Raw genomic sequence first — 21,230 nt, forward strand, 5'->3', positions numbered from 1 at the left:
AGATGAGGGGATTTTATATGAATGAATTGGTTTTTTACCGATGCAAAGACGCTACGCAATCGATGCATCGCGAGTTCAACCCAAACTGTAGCCGATGTGCACTCTTTCAACCGGTGCACTCGCATCTTGAACGTTTATGCCGGTGCACCGATGCGAATCGGTGAATCTTAACATCTCTAACACACACACACACACACACACACACACACACACACACACACACACACACACACACACACACACACACACACACACACACACACACACACACACACACACACACACACACACACGATAAAGAGAAGAGAGAGAGGGCGATCAAGAGAAGAGAGAGAGGGCGAGCAAGAGAAGAGAGAGAGAATAGAGAGAGAAGAGAGAGAGAAGAGAGAGGGCGATCAAGAGAAGAGAGAGAGTAATGTAACCTCCTAATGTAATGAATAACTCCTACGAAAATGTTCAAAAAGTGCTCAAACTTCACATGTGTTCTAACAGTTCAGCCGTGAAGACATCTACGGGACAGTTTTGAGATTTCTTCAAATGCCGTTGCCATGGCAACACAATGCTCACCATGAAACACGGTTTTCTCATAACTTCAGTGAAAATGCTCGAAATGGCCCAAAACGTCACAGGTTTGGTAACGATGCAGCCATCAACACATCTAAGCGTATTATGGGGTGTCATCAAATGCTGTTATCATGGCGACAGATAATTCACCATCAAGTTAGTTCAAAAGTTTGCAGTTCAAATATTCTGCTGCTTTCCCAAGCCTTTTTACTTTCTTTTCTCTTCTTAATACAAATTCATTCACTACTACTTACAGTACATCCGATATTTAACTCCTTCAGCCTATTTTCAGCTGCAGAAACCATTCAACTATTACATTATTCAGCTATTTCAGGACATCAAGGCTATACATGTTGTTGTTTATACCTTTTTTTAAACCTTTTCTTTAAAATATTAAGCTTTTTCTGCTAAATTCAGCCACAAATCTTCACAATTTACAGCATTTGCACGCATTTTCTGCAGGAAATGCATTTTCTAGTTAACTGTTGTTTCCTCTGAACGGATCCCTCCAATAAAGATAAGATGCTTATGGATATAATGTACATAGTGACAATTGCATTATTTCACAGTGCCGGAAAAGGCTTTTGGACAGTTTGACCATACACATATTCACATCAAATCACCCCAAAAATAATATATATATGAGGAAGTATACAAAATATATCTGGGGATTATCCACACATTTGAAAGAAACTTTCATTTTCTATGGAATTTCTTTTTTGAATTTTCAATTGAAAAGATTATATTATTCCTGTGTTCGTCTTTTCACTGTGTCTGATTCATTTTATTTGTACAGCTCTGACTTAAGGCCACAGTTGGTTTGAGGCAAGACTTTTCCTATTAACCTTAAATGTTTTCATTAAACTACAAAACATCCACAGCGAGATTAGAGAGACACACAATCAAAACAGATCAGTAGGGAAGTACACTTTTTTTAGTTCAACAAACTGTAATGGCAAGCCTGTGCATTAACATCACTATTCATTTTCCCTTTTACGGCACACAGCAAATGCATAAAGGAGTGGATTAAGGCAGCTATTCACCACTACCAGTGCTGTAACAAGGTTCCAGATTTTCCAGCAAAACTTCAACAGGGCTTCATTTTTGAGTGAAAGAGCTGCCAGACCAAGAACATTTGTGATGTAAAATGGCATCCTTAGAACAAAAAGGGTCACAATGATACTTGTGACCAGCCGGGTCGTCTGTGGGTTGTTGAAGAAAGCTGCCTGGTTCACTTTCCTGTGGAGGTATGAAAATGTGACAACAGAAATTAAAAAAAATCCTATCAGGCACTCTTTCAGCAGCACAGCCACCAGCTGGGAAGGGAGAGCGTGGGTACCTGTGCAGAATGTCCAATGATGGCCTTTGATCACCTGTCGAACCACTAAAGCAGGGATAGACAGGATCATGGTAACCAACCAGAGCAGAACCAGAAGCCTCCTCTTTCCAACCCGGTCGAAGATTTTCTGCAGGTGCACCACCTGTAGGTAGCGCTGGACACTCAGCACTGTCACTGTCAGGAGGCTAGAATAGAGGCTAGAGTACATGAAATATGCCAGAAGCTTACAAGCCACCAGGCCGAGAGTCCAGCCTTTCACAAAAGTGTAAATCCACAGAGGCAGGGGGAGCAGGCAGATCAGATCTGATATGGCCAAATTCAGCATCAGACTCTGGCTCAGACTGGACAGGTGCTGCCAGTTTGGCTTGAGGATGATCACAGCAATATTTCCAGGAACTCCCAGCAGGAAGAAAATAAAAAAAAACGAACATAACTGCACTGTGTTAACTATTTGTGGAACAATTAAAGTTTGGTTAACTACTCCCCCTGGATTGCTGCAGTCTTTCTGATAGAAGATTTAGGCCAGACTTGTATTCATCTTTTTTCACAACAACCAAACATGACTATATCTTTAGCATAACAAGGTTGATTTTGAAGTCATCAACAGTAGAGGTTGGCAGCATGCACTCTTGTACAATATCAATAACAGACCAGTAGATTAAAAAAGCATTTATTAAAAAAGATAATAATGGTAAACACACAAATGTTCTTTCAGCAAAATATCTACTCCTAAAAAAGAAAGCGTGTGTGTGTACACGTGCGCGCAAGAGCATTCATCAGGTCGGAAAAAAACATGTGGGTAATGTTGAGCTATTTTTAACTTTTTATTTCCTCTCTGTGTGTCTTTGAAGACCAACTCAAGGTACATACACAACTATTCAATAACGTGACTTGAAAGAGACCAACACAATAAAGCTCACTTTCTAAAATTAAACCACATCAACATTAAGACTTTCGAACAACATTAAGCAGTCCTATTCTTAGCCAAATATGCTATAAAAACTATATAATATCTCGATTTCATAAAAAATGCTAAACGCTGTTATGTTATACTATCGAAAGTTCTCAGGACGCTGTTCTCAAGACAAAGATGAACATTGAATCTCAACATTAGCATTTAGTTTGCAAAGGAAACTTCCAGATGAATTACTCTAATTCATCTTGATGACCACAAACATCATCCTTCAGTGTGATGACAGTAATTACTGAGCCTTTGATGGGTGGGTGTGTTTATCATTACAATGTTCATCTTTCAACTCTTCGCCTGATTAAATATAAAAATATATACTTTTTGGGAAGTCCAGGGAAGTCAATGGTTAACATAACAATTGATCAAAGACTAACATCAAACTGCATATCAGCTGATATTTTTAGACTAACATATATTTTTTTAAGTTCCATGAGTTATTGTAAAATGATTTCTGTGCTTTCTTTTAACATCATAAAAGTTCAGCATTTTGTACAGTTTTTTTGTGCAAAATCAAATGATTAGGCGTCCTATAATGTTGAGCTACTGCATTAACAACAGTATTACATTTCGCTTTCTCTGCACCCAGTGCACATGTTTCTGCACATGTTTCTAAAAGCAAAAGCATAAAGGAATGGATTCAGAGAGGAATTCAAAAATACCAGTGATTTGACAAGGTTGTAGCTGTTCAAGCAAAACATCCATAGGCCTTGATTTTTGAGCGAAATAGCTGCAACACCAAGTACATTTGTGATAAAAAATGGCATCCATAGGACAAAAAAGGCCACAGTGATACTTATGATGAGCCGGGTCGTCTGTGGGTTGTTGAAGAAAGCTGCATGGTTCAGTTTGCTGTGGAGGCCGATGTATGAAAATGCCACGACAGAAATTGCAACCAATCCTACAAGACACTCTGTCAGCAGCATGGCAACCAGCTGGGAAGGGAGAGAGTCGGTACGTGTGCAGTATGTACCATACTGGTCTTTATTGACATGTGGAACCACTAAAGCAGGGATAGACAGAATCATGGTAACCAGCCAGAGCAGAACCAGAAGCCTCCTCTTTCCTACACATTTGAAGATCGTCTGCAGGTTCACCACCTGTAGGTAGCGCTGCACACTCAGCACTAGTGCTGCGTACCGGTACGCCGAACCGGTACTGGACTTGTAAAAAGTTTCGGTTCAAGTCCGGTTAAAACCGGAACGTCGGGAACCGGTACTTGGACTCGCAAAAAAACTAGCACTTACGTATATTCTGGTGTCTGTGGTTATTTAAACATTCCCTGATGAACGTTATTCAGCGTCAATAAACGAGTGCTAATCCCAGTGTGCTCAGTGTACAACATCACATGTCAGTTCACCTTCGATTCACGGTTTGAAAACGTAGCATTTTGCCACATGCTAATGCTAACCGGAAGTGAAGAATTTTCAGAATAAAAGTATTAAATTAATAGTGTGAACTTCCGGTTTTTTCAGAATAAAACTGATTTAAATTAAATAGTGTATTTAATTCAAAATTACGCCATATCAACATTGATTTTAATTTCTAACAGTATGTATGTACATCACTATGTATGTAGTATGTACTGTATAAAGTAGCCTACATACTACTACTAAGTGGCAAAAAGTGTTTTTTTTACATTTGTACTTTGTAGAGAAATGTAGACGTTGGAAGGGAGCACAATAAACCTGATGAGTTTGAATTTGAGTTGATTATGAGTTAATTTTCAATTGATAATTAGCTCACAATAAGTTCACTTTAGTTACTCACACAACTTGACACAAGCCATGGGTTCAGGTCCGGACTTATAAGTCCGGACCTGAACCTGAACCTCTGGACTTGAGTCCGGACCTGAACCTGAATGTGAGTCCAGGTACGCAGCACTACTCATCACCATCACTGTAAGCATGCTAGAATAGACAACACAGTACATGAGATACGTGAGGATCTTACAGGCCACCAGGCCAAAAGTCCAGCTGTACTGTAAGGTGTAAATCCACAGAGGCAGGGGGAGCAGGCAGATCAGATCTGATATGGCCAAATTCAGCATCAGACTCTGACTCAGACTGGACAGGTGCTGCCAGTTTGGTTTGAGGATGATCACAGCAATATTCCCAGGAACTCCCAGCAGGAAGCAGATGGACAGCACCACTACAGGGACCAGATGGTAAAAAACCCAGAGGGCATTAGATGGATCTCCAGGAGTGGAGGAGATGTTAAAGGTGATCGCAGAGGTGTTTAGTTGTTCCATGCTGCAAACTTGGTGCTAGACAAGCTGAAAGTTGGGGACCGAGCGAGTAATGGCGACTCAGTCACTCTTTCAAAGTAACAATAAATCAGGAAATCAATGTCACCACTACACCCCCAGAGAAGTTAAAAATAACCTGACCACTACTTTTGACTTACTTTCTATTTGGTTGTGTGTGTGTGTGTGTGTGTGTGTGTGTGTGTGTGTGTGTGTGTGTGTGTGTGTGTGTGTGTGTGTGTGTGTGTGTGTGTGTGTGTGTGTGTGTGTGTGTGTGTGTGTGTGTGTGTGTGTGTGTGTGTGTGTGTGTGTGTGTGTTGAGACCAACTCAACACAGTAAAAACATTGAACACCAGTTTCTGGGTTTATATAGGTCCAAGAGTTTGGTGTTCTCTGAACACTGTCAAAAGAGTAGTGTAAACCTAGAACCCTCAGAGAATTAAAAATGTACTCTAAGTCAGAGTGTCACTGTGCAGAGCTGATTATTCAACACTTTGAGAGAGAAAATGTACTCCATGGTAATTTGTAACACTGTTTCTGTCACAATTCACATGTTATGTCACGCTTGTAGTTTTGTCTGTGTTGGTGTTTTTCTTGTCTTTGGGTTTCCTGTCTTATTGTGTTAAGTGTTCACCCCCGTTTCCTGCCTGTCTGCTTTCTGTCTGTTTCCCTCCCTGATTACCCGATTGTGTTCACCTGTTGTCCTTGTGTTTCTCCTCCCCTGCCCGGCTGTTTCTCGTTGTCATGATTACCCCTTCTTGTATTTAGTCTTGTCTCTGTCTGTGTTCAGTGTTGGGTCATTGTTTGTTGGTGACGGAGATCACCGGAGAGTGTTCTGTTCTGTATTTGTCATTTATCCTTTATCCTTGGAATAAAGGGTTTCTCAAAAGTTATCTGCATTTGGGTCCTGCTTCCTTCACTCATCCGTGACAGAATGACCCAACCAGAAATGGACCCAGCAGATGACCCTTTTGAGGTGGAGCTGCAACAGTTTTCTTTTCCTTTGGAATGTTGCCACGATTGGTGGAAGGAAGCGTCCAGTGTTCGGCTGAAGGAGGCCGCCCTGGTAGAGGCGCACCGGTTGGCGATGGAGAAGCCCGACTTGGTGGAATTCTTACCTGACTGGATGTTGGACTTCCTCTGGAGGTGTGAGTTCCAGCCTGCGGACTACAGACGTCTCGGAGTGTTCCGTCTGGAGTCAACCTCTGCTTCTTCCCCAGTTCCTGCTCCTATTCATGAGTCTTATGCTGGAACTCGTCAGGCTTATGGAGGCCCACGGAACATTCAGGCGGCTGCTAAGAGGAGTCGTCGCAAGGCCAGACAAGGAGCCCGGGCCCCAGCAGCCATGGTCCCAGTACAGGCGCCAGCAGCCATGGTTCCAGCCTCAGTCCTGGCCCCAGCAGCCACGGTTCCGGCCCCAGCAGCCACGGTTCCGGCCCCAGCAGCCACGGTTTCGGCCCCAGCAGCCATGGTTCCTGCCCCAGTGCAGGCTCCCGCAGCCATGTTTCCGGCTCCGAGTCCGCCCCACACAGTCATGATCCGGGCTCCAGAGCTGGATCATACAGCCATGTTTCCGGCTCCAGGGCCGGCCCCAGCGGCTATGGTCCCGGCTCCGGGAGCGCCCTATACGGCCGTGTTTCCGGCGTCGAAGCTGGAGCTTATAGACAGGATTCTGGCTTCAGCAGCCATGTTTCTGGCTGCTATTCCGGTCCCTGCAGCCAGGGTTTCGGCCCCAGTTCTGGTCCCAGCAGCCATGGTCCCGACCCCAGCTGCCTTGGTTCCAGACCCGGATCTGGTCCCGGCTGCCACGGTCCCATCTCGGGTTCCCTCCTCTGGTTCCTCCTCGAGTCCCCTCTCTAGTTTCCCTCTCGAGTTCCCTTCTCTAGTTACTCTTCTAGTCCCTCCTCTAGTCTCTCCTCTAGTCCCCTCTTTAGTCTCTGTTCGAGTCCCCTCTCTGTTTCCATCTCAAGTTCCCGCTCCAGTTCCCCCTCGAGTCCCCTCTCGAGTTCCCTCCTTTAGTCCCTCCTTTAGGCCCTCCTCTAGTCCCTCCTCGAGTCCCCTCTCTAGTTCCCCTCTCGAGTTCCCTTCTCTAGTTACTCCTCTAGTCCCTCCTCTAGTTCCCTCTTTAGTCTCTGTTCGAGTCCCCTCTCTGTTTCCATCTCAAGTCCCCTCTCGAGTTCCCTCCTCTAGTCCCTCCTCGAGTCCCCTCTCTAGTTCCCCTCTCGAGTTCCCTTCTTTAGTTACTCCTCTAGTCCCTCCTCTAGTTTCTCCTCTAGTCCCCTCTGTAGTCCCTTCTCGAGTCCCCTCTCTGTTTCCATCTCCAGTTCCCTCTCGAGTTCCCTCCTTTAGTCCCTCCTCTAGTCCCTCCTCGAGTCCCCTCTCTAGTTTCCCTCTCGAGTTCCCTTCTCTAGTTACTCATCTAGTCCCTCCTCTCTCCTCTAGTCCCTTCTTTAGTCTCTGTTCGAGTCCCCTCTCTGTTTCCATCCCAAGTTCCCTCTCCAGTTCTCCCTCGAGTCCCCTCTCGAGTTCCCTCCTTTAGTCCCTCCTTTAGGCCCTCTAGTCCCTCCTCGGGTTCCCTCTCTAGTTCCCCTCTCGAGTTCCCTTCCCTAGTTACTCCTCTAGTCCCCTCTGTAGTCCCCTCTCGAGTTCCCTCTCTGTTTCCATCTCGAGTCCCCTCTCCAGTTCCCCCTCGAGTTCCCTCTTGAGTTCCCTCTCGAGTTCCCTCCTCTGGTCCCTCTCCATTCCCTATTCAAGCCCCTACGCAAGTGTCGTTGGAGGTCCCGCCGTCTACTTCCCCTGCCGGGGGTCCTGCAACCCAGCGTGTCATTGTGTCCGTTTGGAGGTCCCCGCAGTATACTTCCCTGCCGGGGGTCCTGCCAACCCTTATCCTGTCCGTTGGGTCCCGCAACTGGGGTCCTGCCAAACCTGTGTTCCTGTGGTAGGGTCCCGCCGTCTACTCCCCTGCCGTGGGTCCTGCAACCCTTTCTCCTGTCCCGTTGGAGGTCCCGCAGAATACTCTTCTGCCGGAGGGTCCTGCCAACCCTTCTCCTGTCCCGTTGGAGGTCCCACCTGTCTACTCCCCTTGCCGGGGGGTCCTGCCAGCTCTGTGTCCTGTGCCGTTGGAGGTTCCCCGCCGTCTACTCCCCTGCCGGGGGGTCCTGCCAACCTCTGTGTCCTGTGTCGTTGGAGGTCCCGCCTGTCTACTCCCCTGCCGGGGTGACTGCCAAACCCTGTGTCCTGTCCCGTTGGAGGTCCCGCCGTCTACTCCCCTGCCGGGGGTCCTGCCAGCTCTGTGTCCTGTGCCGTTGGAGGTCCCGCCATCTACTCCCCTGCCGGGGGTCCTGCCAACCCTGTGTCCTGTGCCGTTGGAGGTCCCGCAGAATACTCCCCTGCCGGGGGTCCTGCCAACCCTGTGTCCTGTGTCGTTGGAGGTCCCGCCGTCTACTCCCCTGCCGGGGGTCCTGCCAACCCTATATCCCGTGCCGTTGGAGGTTCTACCGGGGGCCCTGCCAACCCCATGTCCATCACCGGTCTCGCCGGGGTTCCTGCCAACTCCTGGTTCTTTTCCGTGGGGGATCCTGCCGTCTACTCCCCTGCCGGGGGTCTTGCCAGCTCTGTGTCCTGTGTCGTTGGAGGTCCCGCCGTCTACTCCCCTGCCGGGGGCCCTGCCAACCCTGTGTCCTGTGCCGTTGGAGGTCCCGCCGTCTACTCCCCAGCCGGGGGTCCTGCCAACCCTGTGTCCTGTGTCGTTGGAGGTCCCGCCGTCTACTCCCCTGCCGGGGGTCCTGCCAGCTCTGTGTCCTGTGCCGTTGGAGGTCCCGCCGTCTACTCCCCTGCTGGGGGTCCTGCCAACCCTGTGTCCTGTCCCGTTGGAGGTCCCGCCGTCTACTCCCCTGCCGGGGGTCCTGCCAGCTCTGTGTCCTGTGCCGTTGGAGGTCCCGCCGTCTACTCCCCTGCCGGGGGTCCTGCCAACCCTGTGTCCTGTGCCGTTGGAGGTCCCGCAGAATACTCCCCTGCCGGGGGTCCTGCCAACCCTGTGTCCTGTGTCGTTGGAGGTCCCGCCGTCTACTCCCCTGCCGGGGGTCCTGCCAACCCTATATCCCGTGCCGTTGGAGGTTCTACCGGGGGCCCTGCCAGCCCCATGTCCATCACCGGTCTCGCCGGGGTTCCTCCCAACTCCTGGTCCTTTTCCGTGGCGGATCCTGCCGAAGCCTGTCCGACCGGCTCCGGTTTCTGTCCGGCCGACACCGGGTCCTGCCCGATCTCCGGAACTGGCCCATCAGCGCTTTCCTGCCCGGCCCCCTGAGAGCCGCGGTCTTCGCCCTCGAGCCCGGCCCCCTGAGAGCCGCGGTCTTCGCCCTCGTGCCCGACCCCCTGAGAGCCGCGGTCTTCGCCCTCGTGCCCGGCCCCCTGAGAGCTGCGGTCTTCGCCCTCGGGCCCGACCCCCTGACTCTTCCTGCCGTTGCCTTCGCCCTCGGACCCGGGTCCCTGACTCTTCCTACCGCTGCCTTCGGTCCTCCATGGTCCCCACCTTGGACTCTGTTTTGACCCTGGGCCGTCCGCCCGAGACCCCTTCCTGGTTCTCTGCCTTGTCCCCGGGCAGTCCGCCCGAATCCCCCTTTTTGGACTGTACCTTGCCCCTCGGGCCGTCCGCCCGTGACCCCTTCCTGGTCCTCCGCTGTGTTCCTGGGCTGTCAGCCCAAGACCCGTCCTCCGGACCCCCTCCGCCCACCCTGCTTGGGGTTTTGGACTTTTTTGTTTTGTTTTTTTTAGGGACGTCTGGAATCCGTCCCTTGAGGGGGGGGTTCTGTCACAATTCACATGTTATGTCACGCTTGTAGTTTTGTCTGTGTTGGTGTTTTTCTTGTCTTTGGGTTTCCTGTCTTATTGTGTTAAGTGTTCACCCCCGTTTCCTGCCTGTCTGCTTTCTGTCTGTTTCCCTCCCTGATTACCCGATTGTGTTCACCTGTTGTCCTTGTGTTTCTCCTCCCCTGCCCGGCTGTTTCTCGTTGTCATGATTACCCCTTCTTGTATTTAGTCTTGTCTCTGTCTGTGTTCAGTGTTGGGTCATTGTTTGTTGGTGACGGAGATCACCGGAGAGTGTTCTGTTCTGTATTTGTCATTTATCCTTTATCCTTGGAATAAAGGGTTTCTCAAAAGTTATCTGCATTTGGGTCCTGCTTCCTTCACTCATCCGTGACAGTTTCAGTGCTGTTTAGCTGGTGTACACCAAACAAACAATTTCGGGGTGAATCATTAACACTTCAGGAAATAAAGTACACATCAGATTCTTGAAAACATGCGTTCATTTTCAAAAATGTGATTTTGATGTGTTTTAAATATAACATCTAATCAGTAGCAACATTAAACAACCCACACAATACATTGGTCATACTGTAGGTGGAAATGTGTATACATTTGCTCATTACGCCTCTTTAGCTCGGGGAAACACTTTAGAGGTCATCATTCCAAAATCCTGCTACAACAAATGGACCATGTGGATTACCATACACTAGTGCTAATGTGCAAAGTAAACTGACAAAAATAGTGTTTTGAAAAACTAACAATCACCGAGCAGGATGATCAACATCTAAAAGTTTTTTTTTTTCTCTCCAATTTTTTTCAATTTACACACTGCATCTATTGCACGTCTGTCCGTCCTGGGAGAGGGATCCCTCCTCTGCTGCTCTCCCTGAGGTTTCTCCCATTTTTCCCTTTAAACTGGGTTTTCTTCGGAAGTTTTCCTTGTACGATGTGAGGGTCTAAGGACAGAGTGTAGTATTGTCATACTGATATTCTGTACACACTGTGAAGACCACTGAGACAAATGTAACATTTGTGATATTGGGCTATATAAATAAACATTGATTGATTGAAGTGTACATGGCAACCAGTTTACATCAATGTTGTAGATGGTGGTCTGCAAAAATGTGTACATGCCGTTTAAGGCCTGGTCATAGGAGAACCCAAACAGATAATGTGCTTTAAAAAGTTCATCAAAGCTGACAAGGAAGACTTGGCCTTGCAGGGAAGGAGCTCATCATCCAACGCAATGTAGTACTCATGGAGCTGTTTCTTGTGGTCCCAACACTGGACCAGAGTACTCCTGATGACTGTAAGATAACAATAAACACAAATATAACTACACTGTGCATCATATTTTGATGGATGGGTCAGACACTGACAAAAACCTTTGATAGCAAATCAGATCAGCCTCGGTCATTACCATGCACAGGAGTCAAATGCAACATACACATTAATGCAGCAGTAATATAAAACCTAAAAGCATCCCAAAAATAGTAAAACACTGACAATTTCACTGCACAATGAGTGCTTTTACTTGATACTTAAAGTACATTTAGCTGATTATACTCGCATTCTTTTACTTAAGTCAGGTTTCTAGTGCGGGCCTTTTACGGCACACTTTATATTAAGGTACACAAATTAACCATCAACTAGTTGTTAATTAACATGCATATTAGCAGTATATTGGCAACAAAACGTGCATTTATCTAACAGTTACGTTTCCCATAGATCTTATTTGGAGCTATTTTCTAAAATCCTATGGAGAAATATCATTGATTTTTTGTCGAGGGAAGCCATGCGCAGCTTACTTCCGGGTTTTAGGACGCGTCACTGCAGCTCCCTCGTCTCCTCTTCACACACCACACTTTTCGCGGCACACGTACTTACAGCCAATCAGCTCTGAATGATGTGAGATGACGTATGGTGGAGATGGCAACTCACTGCCCCATGGTCATTATTTTTTTGCCACACACATTAAAAAGGAAAATATTCTGAGCATGCGCAGTGTAGTTTTTACAGTCACCATTGACTTAGACAGTGAGAGGGAGGGGCAGGATCGGGTTTTGTCCCACATGGCTCTAAACAGCTCAATAGGCACACACTGTAGACACTAATTAGAAGAACACAGACTAAAACAGCAATGTACAGACGAATCAGATGATTAAACATGATCTTAAAATATATTTAATATATTTTTTAATTTATTTTTTGCATTTTTTTGTAATCATTATTTGTAATACTTTCTGCTGACACTAGGTGGGGCTGCCCCTAATGACCAGTCACCACTGGTCGTAGTACAGTTTAGCGATAGCGCGTATGTTTTGGATTAGACCAACCGGCTAACTCAAACATATCCAGGTTAGGTTGAACCAGCTTCGTAGTATAGGCCTCAGGTGTCAGGTCAGAAAAAAACATCTGGGTAGTGATAAGCCATTTTGAACATTGCATTTCCTCTCTGTGTGTCTTCAAAGACCAACACAAGTTACATGTATTCACATAAATAACAACATTACACATTAAACCCAATCAATACATGAACATTTACAAAAGTAAAGGAGTCGTGTTCTTTGCCAATACCTTTTGCAACAACAATAAATTATCTTGATTTTGTATTTTCTTTTGTATCTTTTAACATCATAGAAGTTCTGCATTATGTAATGTTATTTGAGATCATAATTAATCATGAGATTACATTACCCAAAATGCTGCCTTACTAACAGCACTAATGTTCCCTTTCTTTGCACACAGTGCACATATTTTTAAAAGCAAAAGCATAAAGGAATGGATTAAGGCAGCTAATCACAAATACGAGTCCTGAAACAGCGTTCCAGCTTTTCAAGCAAAACTTCCATAGGCCATCATTTTTTTGCAGAATAGCTGCCACACCAAGTACATTTGTGATGTAATATGGCATCCATAGAACAAAAAAGGTCACAATGATACTTGTGATGAGCCAGGCCGTCTGTGGGTTGTTGAAGAAAGCTGCCTGGTTCACTTTTCTCTGGACACCGATGTATGAAAAGGCCACGACAGAAATTGAAACAAATCCTACGAGGCACTCTGACAGCAGCACAGCCACCAGCTGGGATGGGGGAGCATGGGAATCTGTGCAGGATGTCCCATGCTGTTCTTCGATCACCTGTCGGAACACTAAAGCAGGGATAGACAGGATCATGGTAACCAGCCAGAGGAGCACAAGCAGCCTCCTCCTGCCTGCCTGATCCAAGCAATTCTGCAGGTTCACCACCTGTAGGTAGCGTTGGACACTCAGCAATGTCACTGTTAGCAGGCTAGAATAGATGCTGCAGAACATGAAATACGTGAGGAGCTTACAGGCCACCAGTCCAAGAGTCCAGCTGTACAGTAAGGTGTAAATCCACAGAGGCAGGGGGAGCAGGCAGATCAGGTCTGATATGGCCAAATTCAGCATCAGACTCTGGCTCAGACTGGACAGGTGCTGCCAGTTTGGTTTGAGGATGATCACAGCAATATTCCCAGGAACTGCCAGCAGGAAGCAGATGGACAGCACTACTACAGGGACCAGACGGATGGAGACCAAGGAGGTAGGAGATGGTTCTCCAGGAGTGGAGGAGATGTTAAAGGGGACCAGAGAAGAGTTGAATTGTTCCATTTTGCAAACTTGCTGCTAGACCAGCTGAAAGTTGGCCACCGAGTGAGATAATTGAGTGTTACACAGGAGAAAGAGGACACATCTAAAGAGGAAATGCCAACGTACTTTATATTTAAATGCAAATAATTTGTTATTATCTGACACATTTCCCCATATTCGGTTCCCTTAAAACAGCTTTCAGCCACGCACTTCTAATAGTTCATCAGTAATGACTGAGAGCGATAACTTTTGTATCAGCCTGTATTTTTCTTTAGGACATTCCTGCAAATCATACATTTAGTTCATATTAAAGTTCCTTCGAGGAACTACCCTTTGAATAGGGAAAAAAATATAACCAATTGATTTAGTTTCATAAAATGTACTCATCTATAAATTAAGAAATGTATTTAACAATACAATTAATAACTCCAACCAACTATGACCATATTGATATCTTACCTAGGTTAAAGGATTTTACAGTGAAGCATTACAGCATTCACTCTTGTACAACAAAAATAACAGAGCAGCATATGGAATATAGAGCATTTATTATTAGATACACAATTATAAGCACACAAATATTTATGTAACAAAAGATAAAGTGAAGGAAAAAAAAAAAGGAAGTGTGCGTGATAGTGTGTGTGTGTGTGTGTGTGTGTGTGTGTGTGTGTGTGTGTGTGTGTGTGTGTGTGTGTGTGTGTGTGTGTGTGTGTGTGTGTGTGTGTGTGTGTGTGTGTGTGTGTGTGTGTGTGTGTGTGTGTGTGTGTGTGTGTGTGTGTGTGTGTGTGTGTGTGTGTGTGTGTGTGTGTGTGTGTGTGTGTGTGTGTGTGCCTGAGCATAAACAAACGTGTCAGGTCAGAACAAAAATGTGGAGAGTTAGTAAAGAGAATGTTAAAATGCATGCAATATCCTGTGTCTGTGTGCAATATAGCTACCAACAACTTAACAGTGTGGTGAGAGGCTACTCTAATATATGACCTAAAAAAGTACAACAATGAAACTCAGTGAACATCATTAAACATTAAACCCAACCAATACATTTACCAAAAAAAAGCTGTCCTAATCTTTCCATTGAATGTTGCAGATTACTTTGTCCAGTAACAATGACACTACTGTGTTACACATTCATACTTTGTATGCAAATTAAACTTCCAGATGATTCACTCGAATTAATCTTACAGACCACAAACATCATCTTTCAGTATGATGACAGTAATAATTGATATGTGGGTGCCTGTATCATTACCGTCTTCATCTTTCAACTCTTTGCCTGACCAATTAAAACATGTTTTTTTGGAGAATCAGAGGAAAGACTATGGTTAGCCTCACAATTGATCATAAAATAAATATCTCCAACTGTGTATATTGTTAGAACTTTGGACTAAATCACCTTTTTTGAGTTTCACAGGTTAATGGGTATATTTTTCTTTTCAAGTCAAAAAGTTCTGCATTATGTAATGTTATTTCAGATCATGCAAAATCAAGTAATTACACTACCTGACACATTGAGCTACTCCATTATCAACAGCACTAATGTTCCCTTTCTCCGCACACAGTGCACATGTTTTTAGAAGCAAATGCATAAAGAAGTGGATTAAAGCAGCTGATCATAGGCACCAATGCTGAAACAGTGTACCAGCTGTCCATGCAAAACTTCAAAACTCTTTCATTTTTGAGTGAAATTGCTGCCACACCAAGTACATTTGTGATATGATATGGCATCTATAGAACAAAAAAGGTCACAATGATACTTGTGACCAGCCGGGTCGTCTGTGGGTTGTTGAAGAAAGCTGCCTGGTTCACTTTTCTGTGGAGGCCCATGTATGAAAATGCCACGACAGAAATTGCAACAAACCCGGTCAGGGTCTCTGTCAGCATCACAGCCACCTGCTGGGACTGGGAAGAGTACTGGAAGTGGCAGTCTGTCCCATACTGTTGTTTGATCAGCTGTCAAACCACTAAAGCAGGGATAGACAGGATCATGGTAACCAGCCAGGGCAGAACCAGAAGCCTTCTCTTTCCAACCCCGTCAAAGATTTTCTGCAGGTGCACCACCTGTAGGTAGCGCTGGACACTCAGCACTGTCACTGTCAGGAGGCTAAGGCTGCAGTACATTAGATACGCCAGAAGCTTACAAGCCACCAGGCCGAGAGTCCAGCCGTACAGTAAGGCGTAAATCCACAGAGGCAGGGGTAGCAGGCAGATCAGATCTGATATGGCCAAATTCAGCATCAGACTCTGACGCTGCCAGTTTGGTTTGAGGATGATCACAGCAATATTCCCAGGAACTCCCAGCAAGAAGCAGATGGACACCACAAACGCTGGGACCAAACGGATGGAGACCCAGAAGGAGGCAGGAGATGGATGATCAGGAGTGGAGGAGATGTTGAAGGTGACCAGAGAGGAGTTGAATTCTTCCATGCTGCAAACTTGCTGCTAGACCAGCTGAGTGTTGGGCATCGAGTGAGTGATCGCAACTTTGTCAGACTTACAACAAGAACACAGGAAACAGTTTTCACCACAACACCTCAAGAGAAGTAAAACAAAAAATTAATATCTAGATATTATTCAACAGTAAAGACTCCACATATTAAAACAGTGTGTTAAAGTTAAAGCATTTAACACAAAATAATTAAAACTAAACCGCAGGATCTCTGCAGATACAGACACCAGGGTCTGCATTGTTCTTTAAGATGTTCCTGCATATAATAACTTTAATTAATATTAAAGTTACTTGGGGAACTACCCTTCGGAAAAGAACATTGATAGCCAATTAATGTAGTTGAATAAAATATATCCAAATATCAATTTTTTTTATGTGAATACTGATTAAAATGATGATTACAACAACAAATGACCATATCACTAGCTTAACAAGGTTGAAGGATTCTGGAGTCATCAATAGTAGAGGTTGGCAGCATTCACTCTTGTACAACATTAATAACAGACCAACATTTATATTAAAAAGCATTTATTAAAAACGATTCTAATGGTAAACACACAAATATTCTTTCAACAAATGATCTAGACTGAAAAAAGGAAGTGTGTGTGTTTTTAAATTCTGAATGGTAATGGTAAGAATGGTAAATTGCATCCAAAATCCTGCATCTGTGTGAATTTTTGTTGACAACAACTTAACGGTGTGGTGAGGGGCTACTCAAATATCTGACTTGAAAGAGATCACAACAATAAAGCTAAGTGAACAACATTAAACATTGAACACAACCAATACATAGAGATGAACAAAAATATATTTTTAGACATTGACTCTAATGGTGTGCTTGAGATGCAGATGATTTACTCTGATTGCTAACCACAAACATCCTCTTTCAGTATCATAACAGTAATAATTTTGTGGAAGAATTGACTAGAATTGTGGGTAAAACAAGCTGTGTATCAGCTGATATCTTTAGACTAAGTTACACTAGTAATGGTGGGGTTATTTCTGTAAATTATTTTAACATCACAAAGGTTCTGCAATAGATAAGTGACTTCCTCAGTCCCTCGTTTTTAAGCCAATATGTTCGCACACCAGCGACATTAGTCATATCTGGCATTTCCAATCATACTATGTCAAATAATTACACTTTATTTAACAGCAAGCTTCTGCATTTACAACAGTATCAATATGTACTTTCTTGGCACACAGTGCACATGTTTTTAGAAGCAAACGCATAAAGAAGTGGATTAAGGCTGCTGATAACAAACACCAATGCTGAAACAGTGTACCAGCTGTCCATGCAAAACTTCAAAAATCTTTCCTTTTTGAGTGAAATTGCTGCCACACCAAGTACATTTGTGATATGATATGGCATCCATAGAACAAAAAAGGTCACAATGATACTTGTGACCAGCCGGGTCGTCTGTGGGTTGTTGAAGAAAGCTGCCTGGTTCACTTTTCTGTGGAGGCCCATGTATGAAAATGCCACAACAGAAATTGCAACAAATCCGGTCAGGGTCTCTGTCAGCATCACAGCCACCTGCTGGGACTGGGAAGAGTACTGGAAGTGGCAGTCTGTCCCATGCTGGTCTTTGATCACATGTCGAACCACTAAAGCAGGGATAGACAGGATCATGGTAACCAACCAGAGCAGAACCAGAAGCCTCCTCTTTCCAACCCGGTCAAAGATTTTCTGCAGGTGCACCACCTGTAGGTAGCGCTGGACACTCAGCACTGTCACTGTCAGGAGGCTAGAATAGAGGCTGCAGTACATGAAATATGCCAGAAGCTTACAAGCCACCAGGCCGAGAGTCCAGCCTTTCACAAAAGTGTAAATCCACAGAGGCAGGGGGAGCAGGCAGATCAGATCTGATATGGCCAAATTCAGCATCAGACTCTGGCTCAGACTGGACAGGTGCTGCCAGTTTGGCTTGAGGATGATCACAGCAATATTTCCAGGAACTCCGAGCAGGAAGCATATTGACACCACCACTACAGAGACCAGTTTGATGGAGGCCCAGGATGCATGAGATGGATCTCCAGGAGTGGAGGAGATGTTAAAGGTGGCCGCAGAGGAGTTGAGTTGTTCCATGCTGCAAACTTGCTGCCAGACAAGCTGAAAGTTGGGCAGCGAGTGAGATATAGGAACTGTGTCAGGCTTTCACAGAAACAGGAAACAGTCTTCACCACCACTCTTCCAGAGAAGTCAAATTAAAACCTGAGTCCTATTTGTATTTTATTTTCTATATATAGCAAAAGTGTTTGTATGTTTCTTTCAGGTGCCACCAGTGAATGTGGTGAATTTTTTTCGTATCATCATCAATGTCTTGCACTGAAAAGTGATGATTAGAATTATACTACAGTATGTCCAATGATTATAATTTGTGAGGCGAACAGCTTACTCTACATACAAAATATGATGTTTCTATCTAAATCACAAGAGTTTTGTTTATCTATCCAACCGTTATTTGGATCAGTGATTTGGTTGTATACTAAGAAAACCAGGCTAGCTTTGGTCAGTGCATGGATTATAGACGTGTATCAAATGTATACAAAAGGGCAGTCACGTCCGAAAACTTCCACTTTTGGAACTCAGTATGTCTATTCTCATGAAATGGTATGCCTGTTCATGCCTTTTTGTTTCCGATGAGTCACACTTCACATGAACTACACTGATCAAATTAGACACGATGCATTAAATGGAGCTTTGACTTTATTGACCACATGAAATGGCATGGAACCTTTTGCACTCTTGAAGCACACTTGCTACAGTAAATGGAAAACAATATTTGGTAACACTTTATAGTAAGGTACACAAATTAACCATCAACTAGTTGTTAATTAACATGCATATTAGCAGTATATTGGCTCTTTAGTAGTCATTATAAAACACTTATTAATGCCTTGTTCTACAAGTAATAAGCCATTAGTTGAGAGTTTTTCCTCAATAACCCTCTAATTAGTGCTTATTTGTTGCAAGTAAGGAACTTATTGTACATGAGTTTTGGTCTTAATATGCGCTGCCCAATATGGGCCTAATAAGGCAGTAGTAGCACAAGAATAGTAATTCTCCCATAATAACACCTAACAAATATGATCTATTCTTATGTAACAAGACATTGTAGTGCCGAGAGATAGGGAGTCGCAGGCGGTGTAACAAGACATGAAACTACAAGTGTTCATTAAGTCTAAACAACTCAAAATTAGGTATTTATATATAAGAACATGTTCCCTATTTTAAAGTGAAGTCTTGTTCATAACCAATAAGCTAGTAGTTTGACTCCAATTAGGTATTTCCATCTAAGAACATGTTCCCTATTGTAAAGTGAAGTCTTGTTCATAACCAATAAGCTAGTAGTTTGACTCTAATTAGGTATTACTATCTAATAATATGTTCCCTATTGTAAAGTGAAGTCTTGTTCATAACCAATAAGCTAGTAGTTTGACTCTAATTAGGTATTACTATCTAATAATATGTTCCCTATTTTAAAGTGAAGTCTTGTTCATAACCAATAAGCTAGTAGTTTGACTCTAATTGACCTGAACAGGTTCCCTATTCTAAAGTTGCCTCCTCTTCACACTTTGTAAATACATTATAGTACACAACTACTGAAATGAACCTCAACAGTACATGAACAAAGTAGGCACGTTGAAATATCTGTTTAATTAATTAACCACGAAAGAGAGGTTCAGACACATACCAAAACATGGCAAGTTTCTCCAAGGCTGAGTACACATATGCAGCCTGTACTTTTTAATAAAAACAGATTTTTAATAGAGTTTATGTATTTGTGATCATACTGTGTGACCTGGCGAACGCAAATGCTAGTGCGAATGCTAACGCATTTTCTCATTGTGTTTAAAAATCTCCAAATGTCATCACATAAACACAATACATGTTACTAATCCTTACAGTGTAAGTGTAAGGCTCACATTTACAGTCATTGCTTTCTGACGGACTTGACCCTTTTACTCTTCAGGTTGCATAGGGAAAATTAGTGGCAGTGTACTCATGGATGTCTACTGCCATGCCAGTTCACTTTCTCCTACTTCCTGTACCCGGTTTCCTGTCTAACCTTCAGTACAAATTTTACAAAAATATAAATGTGCAAATATGAAACATACAGGTCAAGATCACCTTGCTATTGGTAGCTGAACTGTCAATACCCCAAAACATATTATAAGATATAAATACCTAATTTTGAGTTATTTAGACAAAATTAACACTTACTGTATAGTGTAATATCTTGTTACATAAGAATAGATCATATTTATTAAGTGTTATTATGGGAGAATTACTATTCTTGTGCTACTACTGCCTTATTAGGCCCATATTGAGCAGCGCATATTAAGACCAAAACTCATGTACAACAACTTCCTTACTTGCAATAAATAAGCACTAATTAAAGGGTTATTGAGGAAAAACTCTCAACTAATGGCTTATTACTTGTAGAATATGGTCATGTAGAACAAGGCATTAATAAGTGTTTTATAATGACTAATAAAGACTCAATATACTGCTAATATGCATGTTAATTAACAACTAGTTGATGGTTAATTTGTGTACCTTAATATAAAGTGTTACCCAGTATTTAGATCATGTAGAAGTAAAAGCATTTTCACACATCCCAATTCTGATATATAAGCGATTATAAATCATATATATTTTCCTCAAACTGTGTATTTCAAAAATAATTTTCACCATTTTATAAATTATATAAATATAACTATCTTAATCAAACCTTTAATATTTTGAGAAAATTAATCTTGCCACAAGTCCTATTCAGAGGCGGTTCTGGTGTCCAACACTGAAAAAACTGAAACTTTTATTAAAATAAATAATATTAAGTTTAAACATGTTCAACCTAATATTATTGCTTTCAACTAACCTAATGCAGTTATGTGGTTTTGTTGAACGTTTCAGTTTTTTCAGTGAAGGATAAACTTTGCATGTCATTTGCATTCCGTGTTTGCAATAGACACTAAACACAGCTGTCTTTTGAAGTACAAAAAACTGTCTGTATAACTAGTAATGTACCTTTTATTTGTGTGTGTGTGTGTGTGTGTGTGTGTGTGTGTGTGTGTGTGTGTGTGTGTGTGTGTGTGTGTGTGTGTGTGTGTGTGTGTGTGTGTGTGTGTGTGTGTGTGTGTGTGTGTGTGTGTGTGTGTGTGTGTGTGTGTGTGTGTGTGTGTACGTAGGCGTGTGTTGCCCTCCCGACGTGTGTTCTATGTGCCTGAGCACAAACATATCAGGTCAGA

At 43.7% G+C, this 21,230-nt stretch overlaps 2 protein-coding genes and 3 pseudogenes across 2 annotated transcripts; all 5 read right to left on the reverse strand.

The window, feature by feature from the left end:
• Positions 1–1,541: 1,541 nt before the first annotated feature.
• Positions 1,542–2,441, reverse strand: LOC117439630 (C-X-C chemokine receptor type 6-like). The gene is made up of 2 exons (XM_034075620.1): positions 2,432–2,441; positions 1,542–2,350 (listed from the first exon to the last, which is right to left on the reverse strand). The coding sequence occupies exons 1-2, from the start codon at positions 2,439–2,441 to the stop codon at positions 1,542–1,544; spliced, it is 819 nt and encodes a 272-aa protein (XP_033931511.1).
• Positions 2,442–3,433: 992 nt separating this feature from the next.
• Positions 3,434–7,942, reverse strand: LOC117439631 (leukotriene B4 receptor 1-like; annotated as a pseudogene).
• A 4,701-nt stretch (positions 7,943–12,643) lies between these two features.
• LOC117439632 (leukotriene B4 receptor 1-like) lies at positions 12,644–13,706 on the reverse strand (annotated as a pseudogene).
• Positions 13,707–15,061: 1,355 nt separating this feature from the next.
• Positions 15,062–15,991, reverse strand: LOC117439634 (leukotriene B4 receptor 1-like; annotated as a pseudogene).
• Positions 15,992–17,135: 1,144 nt separating this feature from the next.
• On the reverse strand, positions 17,136–19,916 carry LOC117439635 (leukotriene B4 receptor 1-like). Its single transcript, XM_034075622.1, has 2 exons — positions 19,905–19,916; positions 17,136–18,129 (listed from the first exon to the last, which is right to left on the reverse strand). The coding sequence occupies exons 1-2, from the start codon at positions 19,914–19,916 to the stop codon at positions 17,155–17,157; spliced, it is 987 nt and encodes a 328-aa protein (XP_033931513.1). The 3' UTR covers positions 17,136–17,154.
• Positions 19,917–21,230: the final 1,314 nt, after the last annotated feature.

This window comes from Pseudochaenichthys georgianus, chromosome 24 (genome assembly GCF_902827115.2).
Source record: "Pseudochaenichthys georgianus chromosome 24, fPseGeo1.2, whole genome shotgun sequence".
Classification (NCBI taxonomy): Eukaryota; Metazoa; Chordata; class Actinopteri; order Perciformes; family Channichthyidae; genus Pseudochaenichthys; species Pseudochaenichthys georgianus.